The 15,403-nt window shown below is 47.0% G+C and overlaps 2 protein-coding genes across 4 annotated transcripts in view; one reads left to right on the forward strand and one right to left on the reverse strand.

Annotated features, from left to right (window-relative positions):
* Positions 1-8,615, reverse strand: part of PRKCI (protein kinase C iota) — a 135,096-nt gene extending 126,481 nt beyond the window's left edge. The window contains exon 1 of the mRNA XM_083177791.1: positions 8,207-8,615. Within this exon, the coding sequence (XP_083033917.1) occupies positions 8,207-8,286 (80 nt within the window). The 5' untranslated portion in view covers positions 8,287-8,615. The remainder of the gene's footprint in view (positions 1-8,206) is intronic.
* Positions 8,616-8,914: 299 nt separating this feature from the next.
* PHC3 (polyhomeotic homolog 3) overlaps positions 8,915-15,403 on the forward strand; it is a 79,404-nt gene continuing 72,915 nt past the window's right edge. For 2 of the 3 annotated variants that reach the window (XM_083177790.1, XM_083177788.1), the window contains exon 1: positions 8,915-9,068. The gene's annotated coding sequence lies outside the window, so the exon portion shown is untranslated. Of the gene's footprint in view, positions 9,069-9,172; positions 9,254-15,403 lie in introns of those variants that run through there. The other variant, XM_083177789.1, reaches the window with a different exon arrangement.

Genomic DNA, 15,403 nt, shown 5'->3' on the forward strand with positions numbered 1-15,403 from the left:
ACGGCGACCAGATTTTTCTGGGGAGGAAGCAGAATCTGGTCATGGCCGGGTGCACGGCTATATGTCCGCTAGAGCCGGCATCGCTGTACTGCAGCCGCAGCAGCCCTGCCTCTCCACCACGCAGCAGCTCTGGCTGGTTCACCCATGTATCCAGCTGCTGGCACTGTCAGAGCCCGATCTCCCCTGCACACAGAAGCAGCAGCTCCAGCTCCTCCTCCGGGTGGATATGCACCATATGTACCCGGCTGCCGCTGTCAGAGCAGACAGCAGTAGCAGCTTCGGGTGTAACTGGCCACCGCCGCTGCTACTAACCCCCAGCTCCTGTCAGACTATGGCATGGCAACAAGCAGTTTAACCCCTGACAATACATGGTAACCCCATAGCAACAAGCATATTAACCCCTGGCACAGCAGGTTAACCTCATTGGCAATGAGCAGGTTAACCCCTGGCAGACCATGGTAACCCCATAGCAACAAGCATATTGACCCCTGGCAGAGCATCTTAACCCCATTGGCAATAAGCATGTTAACCCCTGGCGTCAAGCATGTAACCCATAGCAACGAGCATGTAGGTATAAGCGGAACTTATGTGGCATAATATGTAGTTACGGCATGTGGTATTATATGTAATGAGCATTACGCCCCTGGTATATGTAATGGCCGTTTTTTGGGGGCGTGCACGGTCCCTATTAGTTTATCTGGCTCCTACATCTTAAAGAAATTTGTCAAGCCCTGATGTAGAGCTTGAATCAAGTGTTCAGTGACCTAGGTTGAACCAGGGTTTCAGTATGAAAGGGGTATATTACACCATCATTAAACAAGTTTGAATGAGGCTCATTAAGTGCAAAACACATAACACTTAGCAGCAAAGGCCAGACCGACAAACATTTTACCTGACACCCAGCTCATACAAGGATAGAACACAGATATTGTGGTCTTGTGAGCCCATAGACATTTCCCTGTTCCTCCAACACGAAGGAACAGGGAAAATATTGGATGTTATGTGTGGAGGATTTATTATGATCTTCACTTAGCGACTGCACTATTTATATACATCGCCGCCCTTTGTCTGACAGCCGCCACATCGGATTTATAAATCGCATCATGTATTGTATGCCCTTCTAAAGTCTCCAGGGAGATTATGTTCAAATATTGGAAACTACAAATCCCATAAAAACCATAGCCCAACAACTTATTGTCACAGTGATTGAAAACTAAAAAATATACCTTTATGCCAAAAGTATCACCTTTTAGAGGTCAATCTTGTGCCTCAATCAGTTTCAAGCATTGCAACAGAGTAAGAGAAAAAACCTAGTAAATACACTTTTTTTTTTTTAAAGGGTATAAATACGGGCCTGGAAATGTTATTTATTGTTCCCATACATACTCCGTCACAAAGTAACTAAGTAGCAGCCTCCAGTAAACCGCTAAATATATCAATGAACGGCATTTTGAACGCGTCTGACTGGCATTTGTATGTGAAATGGGTATGAGATCTTAGGTCATTTGTGACATTGCAGTGGAGATCAAAAAAAGTTTAGAATAAAACTGAAATACAACTTTTACCTCGCTTTACTCATTATACTCTTTAAACAAAATGAAAAATAATTAAATTGTTAATTTACATGATAGAATAGTGTTTTGTCCCAATACCTAGAAACAAAGCTTCATATTTGAGAAGTGAGAATACCCCTATCTAAGGTGGCTTATACTAATAATTGAGAAATGCATTTCAACTATGCCTCTATATTCATATTTAAAAAGTGTATCAATTTGCCATGACTATATGCAGGCTCCACCATACTGAACTTTCCTGTCTGACCATCCGTCACTTTTCAGCTACTGACCTTTCCACCTACAGCAATAATTCATAAAAACACCACATGAGAAAGATTTCCATTGCCGGTTATAAAACCAGAGTTATCAAACAGCAAAAATGTAAATCAAATTGGACCAAGGAGCAGCTTGAGAGCCGGCAGACGTTGTGGTCTCAAACTCCATACAGACGCACATGTTGCAAATGTAGAAAACGTGTATACATTCTTGCTGGGGTTAGGGGGGAGGACTCCATGGCAGACAGTACACTGGCTACTATGCACCAACTACCGTATTTTTCGCTCTATAAGACGCACCTGACTATAAGACGCATCTAGTTTTAGAGGAGGAAAAAAGGAAAAAAAATATTCTGAGGAGTAGGTTATGGGCAGGGTAGGTAAAGGGTATGGGTAGACAATACTGGCTCGGCACTATGGGCACGGAGGGGTTAGTGGACAGGCAGAACTGGGAGTAGGGCGCGGTCAAGGGTAGACCGCAGCTTGGGCAGTACTGGGGCAAGGAGGGGTCACAGGTAGGTAGCAGTTTTGAGGGGGTTATAAATTGATTAGGCTAGGTAGCTGCCGAAATTAATTGCAGCAGTAGCCCCCCCCCCCCCCCACTGCTATGTTTTTGTTAGACCATAGTGCACTTCCACTGCTCTGCCCACAACAAAGAGCCTCCACACTATATTGTTAGCAGCACTCCTGTCAGCTGCCACTGCTTACCTTGGGAGCAGCCAGGAGGGCAGTCTGTCAGGAGGAAGGAGACAGGAGGAGGCTGGAGTCGGTAGCCACAATACTAGTGTGCTCATAATCACACTGTGAACTGTTACAGCTACTGAAAATGTAGATTTATTTTCAGCTGCATAAGAAAGGGTCAGGCCCGCGTGTGCTGAGAATACACTGTCCCCCGCGGCTGCGCTTGCAGTTACTCCCGGCGAGGCCATGCCACCGCGGAGGAATGCGGTCTCCGGCGGCTGCTCTTACTGTAAGTCAATGTCAGTGGGTCGGTGTATACCTTCTCCGGCGCCCACGATTAATCCCAGCAGCACCAGCATCCAGAAGTTTTTTGCACGTCTTTTTTTTTTTTCAGTATTCGCTCCATAGGACGCACACACTTTCCCCCCACTTTTTTTGGGAGAAAAAGTGCATCTTATGGTCCGAAAAATACGGTAATACCCCTTTTACACTGGCACAAAAACCCGGGTTTTTGCTTTGTGGACTCAGGTCAGAGGAGGTAAAAGGGGACAGCCCATGTGCATTTACACGGGACTCCTACCCAGGCCCTGACCAGGATGGAACATGGGCAGGACCTCGGTATTGGTCGGTGTAAATGGTCTCAGCACAGGGTGGGACATCAGAGGGGTACAAGTCACGGACCCCTATCTAAGCCGCTGCTCGCAGTCCTCCTTCTACCTGCCTGCTGGGATCTGTCGGGTGCCGGGCAGTGTGTACCAGAGCGAGGGCTAACCATACCGGCCACTGTGGCCATCTGCACCTCTCCCCGGCGACTGCAGTTGTGCTGCTGCCTGTCATACGGACACAGCAGCTTTATCATCAATCAGGTGCCAGTGTGTATATAGTAACCCTTTCCCCATAATCATTTACATCGTATTAGTATTTAACATTAATGTCAGTGGGTAAAAGTCTCATTACCATCATAAGTGGAATATCCACAAAGAAGCATTGCCCCGACTTATAGACTGCAACTAGTTACTGTAAATCTATTGCAATGACCACTTTCTAAAACACATGACACCATCCACATTATATTTACACGAGTTGACAGAAATTGTAAGTATTGTATCAAATATAGTTCAGTAACATAAGTGCGCATTGCATGGTCGGTACATGGAAGTACACATCGTCAGGTGTAAGGAGACCAATTTAATAAAAGCTTGGACATTATGTAGGATCATAAAATTATCCCAAAACAATGACAGCATAGGAAATATGGGGGGGGGTTCAATTGTTACTCCACCCTTCTAACTCCTATTTCAAGTTATGGAAGATCGTGGGGCAATATTCAATTCAGTATGGATGGGTTTTGACCACATCAATGAGCGCCTATGGCTTAAAATTAGGCCAATGGTTTAATTTAGTGCTCAAACAGAACGCTTTTCAGCTGGCCAACCCAGGGGGTGGAAACGGATATGCCAGCGCTAGTACCTGATCGTTGGAATTAAATAGCTCCATTAGCACCATATGCCAACAACAGACTCCCCCAGACATAACAGTACAGCAAAACAACCCAGGTCGAACATATGACTCATGCTGCTTTCACACCGCAAAACCTGCTTAGACCCAGTATTTAAAAACGGGTCTAGTGTTCAGTCTAGCACCCGCTATCTTTGAAAACCCATGCAGTTCCTCTTCCCTGCCTGGGGTGTTGCCGTCTGCTGTAGTGCAGCTAGCACAGCGTGGTCTGTATATCAGCACTGATATGCAAACCAGACCTGTGCTAGAAACACCACAGAATATTTAATGAGAGGGTCCCCGCACCCTGCATATGTAATGAGCAGACCCGCTCATTTCATATGCAGGGGACGGGGACCCGCTCATTATAAATATTCATAGCACTGGCTCCTGCTCATTAGATATGCACAGAGTGGGACCAGCTCAGTGCGCACTACTGCCAGGGTCCGAAATACTGTTTCAGATCCGTTCACACTGCCAAAAAAAATGGGTCTGCAATGGGTAGGACACTGCTTTTTACCGTTTAAGAAATATCGGTATTTCTTAAACGGGTAAAGCACCCTGGAGCTTTCAAATCTGCAGCTCTAAATGTTTTAAAAGGCAATATACAATTTAAGAGCTGCAGTGTGAAAGGGGTATCATAGGAACCAACCAGGTAGACAGACACTGCAACTGACCACTATTATTCTAGGGACTTGTGACCCGAGTCGATTCTCCAGCCTATGTCTGAATGGTGCAACCCAGATTTTGAGACCCGTGTCGCACCTAGAATGATCTGATTGGCCTATCTGAGACTGCTCTGATCATCTCAACGGCGGCAGATGGGAGAGGACACCAGAGGCACACTGAGGTTTTCAGATTGTGGCTTTCTGGTATGATGCATTTGAAGGAAGAGGAGGTCCTGGAGCACTTACTTGTTTTGGGAGAGGAGATAAAAAATGCAAATTGCCGGCACTGTAATGGATGCCGTGGTGTATAGTAATATTTCAAAGATCATGTGTAGCAAGGGGGGTGAAGACACTATAGCAAGTAGTGAGTATGCTGAAATCATTAAAGAAACCATTAAGGAGACATTATTGTGAGCTAAAAAAGCATTCCCTTAAAATGACAAAACACTCAAAAACCTGGGCAGACCTGACATATGTCTGAAAGGGGTCGACAGGGAATTTCCCAGGTTGGAGGTGTAGTGTGAAAGGGGATCTGCGAGCAAAACCAAGGTTGCACCTGGAATGTAGATAATGATTTGTAACTGTATTTGCCAGGATCGTATGCCTGAAAATGGTATAAAAAACTGAATAGTATACACCTTGCAGCCATGGAGGCTTAATTGTGAATAGAGCTGCTTGGAAAAACAGCCATCCTCATGATCCCTAAATCTGCTGTCAAAGTTAGTTACCGGTGCCTATGGAGGCCAATTCCAGGATCGGCGCTAAACCTTTTGAGGGAGATTAAACAATTTACAGTAGTCATGCCAGATCTGCTGCTCCAATAAGCAAAATAAGTAATTATATATCATAGAGCAGCAGTTCTCTAACTGTGGGTCCTGACCACCTCAGCATGGGGTCATGACTATGTTGCTGATCATCAGGCTAATGTGTCTGTGGAGGGGGGGGGACAGGGTATGAATCATTAAATAAACACCCACTGCTTCCCTCTTCCATCCTCCGGTAACCCTTTTCCATTCCCCCCATTACCCACTGGATCATAACTGTTACAAAAGCGGTCACTTCACTTCACTGACCACACATTTGGCGGTCATTCAGTAGTAACTTGATGGGGTCCTGTAATCATTTTTATTGTCTGATGGGCAGGGGCGGATTTAGGGGTCAGGCCACCCCTAGGCACAACTCTTTTGGCCGCCCCCATCCCCCTTATTAGGCGTGAGGGGGGCTGGGGGAGAGATGGGGGTAGATAGAGGGAAAGAGAGGAGACAAGAGAAGAGAGAAAGAGTTAGAGAGAGGTAGGGCAGGTGGAGAGATGAAAGAGACAGGTATGTGAGGAGTGAAAAATAGAGAAGAGGACTTGGGGGAGATAGAGGAGGAAGAAGAGAGCACAGGGGTTTGGAACAACTTTTTCCTCTTAATATCCCATCCCACCCATCCCCCCACAGTACACAGTAGTATTGGTCGCACTACTTTGTACCTGAAAGCCATGGCAGCACAGGGTCGCTGGGGTCACTCAGGGTCGCCTGGTCTTCCTTCGCCAGCTCAGTTTCTGCCTCTCACCAGTGCTGGTGGGGGAGCATGGAACGGCGCGTGCGATGCTGGAGGGAGGAGCGCAGGACTGAAGTGACGGCGCTGGAGTCTAATAGGACCGCAGCTCGCTGGCTCTGGTAGCTCCCTCTCACCAGCGCTGGCGGAGCATGGACATGGATCGTGACTTCCGCTGCGGTGCTGGAGGCAGGGGGAGTGCGGGGAGGTGCTGCTGGTGGGACCTCACTGCAGGGTGAGCATGGGACTGGGGCAGTGCTGGAGGGGGGGAGGGACTCAATATACTGCCTCTGTCTACGCCTGCGGTGCTGAAGAGGGGAGCGCAGGACTGCCCGCAGTAATATATTGAAAAAAACTTGAACAGGTGCCGGGGAGGGATTGTCAGCTGCCGCCCATAATAGGTGCCGCCCCTAGGCCCGTGCCTCACGTCCCTGCTGATGGGGTCCCAGAGCAAAATAGTTTGAGCACCCCTGTCATAGAGGATCCACTGCATCAAAAGGCAGCGCTAGCTATTGGAAACATGCTTCAAAGCCTTGGGTTTTCAGATCTTGATAAATAATCATTGTAATAATTTGTATGTATTATGATTTATTTGATGCTATGACGGGTGTGCAATATGTTTTCGGATGTGCAGCGCATAGATAGAGTAGAAACAATTTGGCTGGTTGTGAATGGTAACCTCTTACAAAAATTTATTGTGAAATGGCATTGAACCATAGAAGCAGCATTGGCATGGGTCATAGTTCAACATATGAAGAAGGTTGACAGGTATGATTAGGTCGACAGATCAACACCAATAGGTCATCAGGAAATGGCTGAACCGAGTTTCACCTTTTTTAGGTGTCTATGTCGACATAAGTGTACGGCTTCGCTCGCCATGCTTCCGGCACTATTATAATCAAACTACGTCTACTTGCAAAGTAAAGTATAAAAAACTTAAGGTGGCCATACATCAGAAAGATCGATTGCGCTCATGATTGTGTCCAATTTCCCTTCAACTCCCTGGCAGTCCTTGGTGGTTTTTGGACACACAATGTGCACACAATCTGCATAATATCCATCTTACAATCAATTAAGATTGTATGATTGGGTACAATATCTTTCTGATGTATGGCCACCTTAAATGTTCCCACAAATCCAGCGCAGGATGCATAAGGTTCATTTGAGACAGTCTCCAGTGGGTAGCAGATACACCAGCTTCAGACTGGACAAGCAATGTAAATTCGCTTTAATAGTAAGTGAAAAGCTTTTTGTACCTGAAAACCTATTACTCACTGCTAAAACATAAATGTTGCTCCTTTAAGATATATATACTATATATATATATATATATATATATATATATAATATATATTTTTTTTATATATATATATATATATATATATATATATATATATATATATATATATATATATATATATATATATATATATATATATTTTTTTTTTTTTAAATGATTTAAAACCTAATTTTGTCATCCAGAAATGATGATTAGCCGCTGACGGATGTTATCCCCAGCTGTATGTGTCAAAGCTTAGGTGCTGATTGGTTGGTACTTTATCTCTCCCTAACATTTTTTCAAACACAGCAAGGAACCGATTGGTTGGTACTTATCTCTGCACTGTATCTCTCTCCAAGCAATTACACATACTGTACGTCCCTTAATGTGTAGGGGGAAAGAAGGGTACATGTACAAGGGAAACCGGTTTCATACTGTAATATTAAAACTGTTAATAATACGCTAAGCCCACTCAGCACAGGTGTAGGAAGCACTCACCACCACACAACCACAGCATGACTTGTTATAGACAGAGAACTTCCTCATGCCCAGCCGACCACACACCTCCTCGTACCACACAATGGTACACTCAGGTGCCTGGGAACTACATGTGCCAGCATGCCCTGAGTGTGGAACAGAAGTGGCAGGCAGGGTGGGTGGGGATAGGAAGTGGGGCAGAGATGTGATTGCCCTAGTGCAGCTACTCACCCTTTGAAGTATGCCTTGACTCGGACCTGGTGGGAGTGATCTACAAGCTGGGACATGGTGCTGTCCCTCTGTGTCGGCATGTCCTCCAGGGGAGACGCTCACTGTGCCCGGTGCGTCGGCGGCAGCAGATCGCGGTGCCCGCACGCCTCCTCCCAGTCCCACCTTCCTGCTAGAGAGTAGAGATAGTCCCAAATCCCTGCGGCGGCAGCAGCAGCAGCCCGCACACACACATCCGGGGAGGGCACTTCCCTGGCCACACTCCGCCTCACTGCCGCTTGGTGTATGGCGGTGACTCACGCACTCACCGGCGGCGGCAGCAGCCGCCGCAGTATGCACCGGCTAATCATAATGCATAGCATGTGCTCACAGCATACACCGGAGAGGGCTCGCCACGGGCTGTATATACACCAGCGTGCTGCCAGCCATATATGCATGCTGTGTCCCGCCCTGATCAATGCCATTCCCAGGCTGGCTGCGGGATATACATGTATTGCAGCAATGCCCTATGGCATCACTTATACTCAGGTGATAGGGCGCACATAGCAGCCCCAGCATCAGAGTCCAAATATACACAGCGTCACCTGCAACTGTCATACTAATCACCCGATAGTAACGTACAGACTGCCCGGGGGTTTTATTGTATTAGCGGTATTATCAGTATATCAGCGGTATTAACGATTGTGATGAAACCCAGTTATGCAACTATATGGCGAATAACTGCTCAGCAGTAGAGGCAGACGCGGAGTTAAATGCCCTCATCAGCAGCAGCTGGTACAGTCACACGGCAATGCCACGCATGCGCAGCGACACCTAGTGACGGAGCCAGAAAATGGCGGAAGCGCAGTGAGTGAGTGACTAATAAGTAAGTGAGTGAGCGACTCAGCTCTCGGTGGGCGGGGGTAGAAGGCAGTAGCACGGAGTGTTGAGTCTGCGGGCGGGTGATGTAGGGACGGGGAGTGGGTGCAGGCGTGCCCTTGTAGTGTGGTGAAGGGCTGCAATGAGGACAGGTGACACCTTACTGATGGGTGACATGTGCGGGAATGAGAGGTAGCATTAATGTGTCATTATACTGCGTTATATGCATCACCAGGAGTGTAGCCTCTGACACAGCTCACATGCAGACTGCATTCCAGCACTGCCATATGACTATTCTCTCTCCTCAATAAAGGCAATAATAAGGGAACAATAATAAGATTTGTCCTTAGCAGTGTACTACCTTTCCAGACTCCAAAGTGGCGTTTTTATTCATCATCATTACTATTATTAGATTGCTATAGAGCAGGGGTCCTCAAACTATTTTGCTCTGGGACCCCATCAGACAATAAAAATAATTCCCGCGCTAGTTATTTTCTATTCACTGTAGGGACCCCGCCGGCCGCGGCCAGCTTACACACAATAACAGCGCCGCAGGTTCCCCCGGCGGCACGGACACCCCTGCACGCACCAGCGCTCAGCAGGGACGCACGTTTTTTCACAGGTACCACCCCCCCCCCGGCACCGGGGCGCCCCCACCCCGACTCGCCTGGGGCGCTCCGGTGCCTTGCACTGGCCCTGTCGGGACCCACTTTGATGTTAGGACCCACAGTTTGAGAACCACTGCTATAGAGGTAGCCAGGCCCTGCGACAGGGGGTGTCAAAGGGGACAGCTGACCCGGGCCCCAGAATCAGCCACACATCCGTGCAGTCAGCCGCCCGATACCCGATTGCTGTGGGCGGCTGACATAACCCCCCTAACAAGAATATATGCGGCCGCGGCGCTGCAGACTCAGGAGGGGAAGCTTCCTGGGGATGACTGTCAGAACACGCAGCTTCCGGCCGCCACTTACACACACTGACATGAGTGCCGCAGCAGCACGGGCTCATGTCAGTGTGTGTAAGCGCGCGCGCGGCGGCTGGGAGCTGCGTATTTAAACAGGCATCCCGAGGAAGCTTCCCCTCCCGAGTCTGCAGTGCAAGTATTCTTGTTGGGGCGGGTAGTGGGGTGGGTGTTAAGTGTCAGCCGCCCACAGCAATCGAGTGCTGGGCGGCTGACTGCAGGGGGTGGGGGAGCCCCCGAAATATCAATTTATGGGGCCCCAAGATTTCTGTTACCGGCCCTGGAGGTAGCACATGGTTGTAGCTGTCTACATAGTAGACAGGACTTGATGTGAGGCTCAGTCAGCTGGTCACTTATCAGCAGCTGTACAATTAATTGAAAGTTCTAGAATGTCCTGCTGAAACCTCCAGTTAACAGCTTGGGGTGTAGACTGATTAGAGTGTTCTTGAGGGGATCATTTTAGTATTTCCAAATTGTGCATCAAATGACAGAGTAGATTAAGAGGGGTAATTCCATATATATAGGGTTGCCACCTTATGCATAATCGATTCCTGGAGATCTCCACACAAGTGAGTGGGCGGAGCCTAATTTAGTAAGAGGGATCGTAACCCACAATCAGACAAAAAAAATGTCATTTACACACAATGCCACACACCATAATACCCATTACACATAATGCTCCTAACGTAATGCCCATTACAAATTATACCACACAATGTAATGCCTATTACATATTATGCCACATAAGTGCAGCTAATCTACATGATCATTGCCAGGGGTGACCATGCTTCTTGCCAGGGGTTTCATTCTAATTGCCACGGGGATTACATGCTTGTTCTATGAAAAAAGTTCTGATTTTTTAATAGTCTGACAGTCCCATTGGCTGTGCGGGGTCTGGTCAGATATGAAAGCAACATTTGGTTGTTCTTAGTCCCCGCTGCCAGGTTCTCCATGCTGCAGTCTGCAGGACTTCATGCCGCCCATTTTTTCATCCCGGTGGTGGTGGTGGCGGCGGCGCCTTGTGCCAGTCACTGCTGATTGGCTGCACACAGCACTCCAGGACTTGTAGGCTCCCCACCAACAGCAGGCTATCTCAGAGCAGGGGGAGGCAGGCTAGCCACGTCCCCTGCTGTGCACCCTGGGAAATGTAGTCCTAGCCGGCTGCTCGAGTCTCACAGCGCTGCAGCGGGAGGCTGTTCTGCCTTTTCCAGTCTCCCAATTCCGGGAGAATCCGGGTGACTGGAAAAGCCTCATGAAGGGTTGCCACCAAATCCTATGTATATCCACTTACTAGCAAGCAGATAAACGCCTCCTTACCGAACACAGGCCCCCCCGCTCTCCGATTCCCCACACTACCATGCGAGCGGATGTGTACACTTACTCACCATCCAATGATTTTTCCTCTCCTCACAGATAAAAGTAAGCCTATACTTTTATCTTCCACGGAGATTGGTGAATTGGGGATGGGCCCTGACATCATGCAACGTCAGCTGCCAACCCTGAGCAGGCATGGCCAGGGGTATTCCCAGCATTTATATAGGCCCACCCACCGGTTTTTGGGCATGCCTATAAAAATGCTGGGTGGACCCCTGCGACCGCCCCCTGTCTGTCCATCATTATGCGAATGCCTCGGCGAAGAGGGTGTGCGAATGAGCACTCCCCCACCGTTTTTTTTTTTTCTTCTTCTTTTTTTTTTTTTAAATATTACAAACTTGTAAATTATCATGAAAAAATAATAGGAAGACCTACACAGAAATTAGTTGAAAATGTATTCATTTGGATCCATAGATATTAGCATGGGGTATAGGTGGTTTGCAGTTAAAGCTCATCTACCAGGATGCAATTGCCACAATTTTTCATTTGTTCTCGGCAGGAGCTGGAGGCATTGTTTGACAGCATGGCTGCAACTAGCAGTCCCAAGTGTTTAATTTATTATTTATTACTATTAGATCAAGCAGCATCTTTCAAAACCTATGCAGTTCTTCCCTGTCTGAGGTGTTGCTTTCTGCTGTGGTGCTTCTAGCACAGGCCTGGTCTGCATATCAGGGCTTAAATTAGAGATGTGCAGGCTCTGATTTACTCTGATTTACTCTGATTTTGAAGCAGGATCTTATTGGCTATCAACTGTCAACAACTGTCATGTGATTTGGGATAGCCAATAAGATCCTGCTTTGAAATCAAAGTAAATCAGAACCTGCACATCTCTAGCTTAAATACAGACCCCACTGTGCTTAGCTCAGACATCAATTTTCCTTCAAGAGTTGTTACAGGGCCAGACACTGAGCCTAGGTGAGCTACACTCTTATTTCAGTTAGTGGAGGCTTCTGATTCTGGGATATCCTCTGATCAGGATGCAGATGTCTCTTTTGCCACAGATCTTGGCTCTGCCTTGGGGAATGTACTGATGAGATGTTCCTCCGTCTATAGATGCTCATCTAGTGAAAAGCTCTATGTTGCCCATTGCCTCTACGTTGCCCATTGCCTCTAAATCCTCCCTTAAGGATGCCACAGATAGGAAAATAGGTATTTCCATCTTTTCTCAGACAGGTGCTATTACATGCCCAACCATGGTTACTGCTTGGGCAGCCAAAGCTATTGAATGCTGGGTGGATGCACTTGAGGACAGTCTCCCCTAAATCCTACCAGGGAACAGCTCTCCTGCATTCTCATATTAGGGAGACAGCCTCCTATATTGGAAATGCTGCCATTGATACTGGGATACTCTTCTAAGGTGTCAGCATCTTCGGTGGGTGCTCAGGCTTCGCTCCTTGGGGGCGCACTCTGATTCCAAGGAAGCATTGGAGTGTACCTTTTCAATGGATATTCTATGTGGGGCTGAGCTGTACAAGATACTATTCACTTTGGCAGCTTCTTATACAGCTTTCCTCCCATCAACTGGAGTTCCCAAGGCCAAACATTATTCTTTAGATCTTTTTGTCTGCTGGGGAAGGCCAAGATACAAGCAATCTTGGGTTGCTAGACATCTGGTCTCAAAGCCGGATGACAAACCCTATTCATGGTGTCATGGGGCTCTACCTGTGTGGGGGAGTCCAAAGATGGAGGCTGGCATTAGATTACTAGGAATGCGTTGGTGTAGGTGACCTCCCCAACAGGTTTATTTTTTGTACCGGCAACCAGTAGATCCAGTCAAGGCTGTGGCTCTTCAACAGGCTATTCACTCCCTTCTAGAATCAGGAGTCATACTATGTGTACCCTTACAAAAACAAGGGACGCCTTCTATTCCAAACCGTTTCTGGTCAAAAAACACTATGGGTCTTTTCAACCAACTGTCAACTTGAAGTCCTACAAGAGCATGGCTGAATTTGAAAAAGTAATCCCTGTCACCCTCTCAGTGGATTTTACAGCTAGGAGCCATTCTAGATGCATATGTACAGAGAATTGCTTGTGCAGCTTTCTTTGAGGATTGCGAGCGTCCTTCCACACAGCCATTTAGGTCTTGGGGTCCATGGTCTTGACCTTCAATATGGTAAAATATGCCCAGTTCCACTCCGGAGGACAAATTTAATAGCCTCCGAGTTCAGCTGCTATGCAGGATGCTGGCCAAACTCTGAGGTTTTTTTAAGGGGCAGTCATTTACAAGACAAAAGCATGCCTTGCATCTGACTTCCCCTTTAACAAAACTCTGAGTACAGCCGGCATCCCACAAGCCAGCCGAACTTGCAGGCTTTTATATTTGGGCGCAGACTTCTTCAACATCTGATTATGTCAAGTTGGAATGGATGTTGGGTGTAGATCACATGGCATCACGCCACAATTGCAAAGTACTGAAGTATGGGTAAAGAACAAGAGATCCCAAGGCAGCTTTCGAAGACACTCCAGTAGTATAATGGGGTTTCAATCTGGCCTACATTCTTCCCCTGTTTTCACTTCTTCTGAGGGTAGTTTGCAAGTTCAAGCAGAAAGGAGGCATCTTGAGCTTCATAGTTGGCCTCTTTGGTTTGCAGACCTCCAGGGTCTCTCAGTAGACAATCCCCCTCTGTCTGCCTCTACAGACAGAGCTGTTGTTTCAGGGACCATATCTGCACCCAGAGCTGACTTTAACAGCATGGCTCTTGAGACATCCCTATTGATAGCGAGGGGTTTTGTACGACAGGTAGTGTAGGCCAAGCTTTGACCTCATAAGTCTGCTTTGCTCAGATTTACTACAGAATATTTGGTGTGCACCTAGAGGTCACAATCCTTAAATCTTTGAGGTGCCAATTCTTGCATTATAAGCAGGATTGGATTTGGGTCTGCCTGTGACCCTTAAAGTACAAATTTTGTTTCTGTCTGTATGGTTTCAGCATAAGATTGCTCTTATGCCTGATATTGAGACCTTCCTTCATGGAGTGCTCAGAATACATCCTTCTTTTGTCCCTGTTTGCCCTATGGCTTTTCAGTCTTCACCATTTGAACCCTTGTATTCTGCAGATTTTAAATGGCTTACATGGAAGACTCTTTTTCTTCTTGCCATTGCTTGGCACGCTGGTTGTCTGACATAGGAGTTTTATTTTGTCGCTTCAATTTTTTTTTTTAACCAGGATTAAGTTGTCCTCCAGCTGTCGATAAGCCATAGCCCCAGCGATTATCGAACGATCGCGCATACGCATGGTACGTAGTACGCATGTGCAAGCCCTCTGCCCAAAGGCAGTGATCGAAGGCTAGCCTTCACTCGCTGCTCACAGGGTAAGGGCATTTAGGGGGTGTGCTGCCAGCGTTTTCTGGGTGGCTAACTACTCACAGTCATCTGCACCTTTGATCACAGTAATCCTGGCATATCAGTTGGGTAAAGATTAAATAAAAATGAAAGGGAACAAGTGGAGAAAGAAAATCTAAAGGTGGCCATACACTTCTGCTATGTATCACATCACAACCCCCCCCCCCCCCCCACCGAGGGGGTTTGGGACAGAGGTCGGACGGGCTGCAGGTCTGACCTCCAGCACAGGTCTGATGTGCACACAACCATGCTTCTGACCCGAGGGGGAAGTGAAACACATCCGATTTGGCTCAATTCCTCGTCCCGATCCGCCGGATAGGAGTGAAATCAGCCCAAATTGGACTAGTGTATGGGCACTTCATGAGACCGGAATCTGTATGCATCATTTTGACACTGAATAAACACTGACATTGAATTAGGTTTTTAAAGTAAATGGAATCATGCCTGCTAGAATGACCATTACATTAGAAGATGTGGGTTAGAGACCCCACAGGTAGAAAAATGGAAATTTTACATTTTATCCTAACATTGAAAGAATGTATCATAATAACCTCTTTGGATACAGCTTTAAGTTTATGGAGAGGTACACTCCATATAGATATTGAGACCATGCTTGTCAGGAAGTTGCTGATAACCAATTTTCAAAATGGCTTGACTAATCTAA

Source organism: Crinia signifera, chromosome 3 (genome assembly GCF_055691185.1).
Source record: "Crinia signifera chromosome 3, ASM5569118v1, whole genome shotgun sequence".
Classification (NCBI taxonomy): Eukaryota; Metazoa; Chordata; class Amphibia; order Anura; family Myobatrachidae; genus Crinia; species Crinia signifera.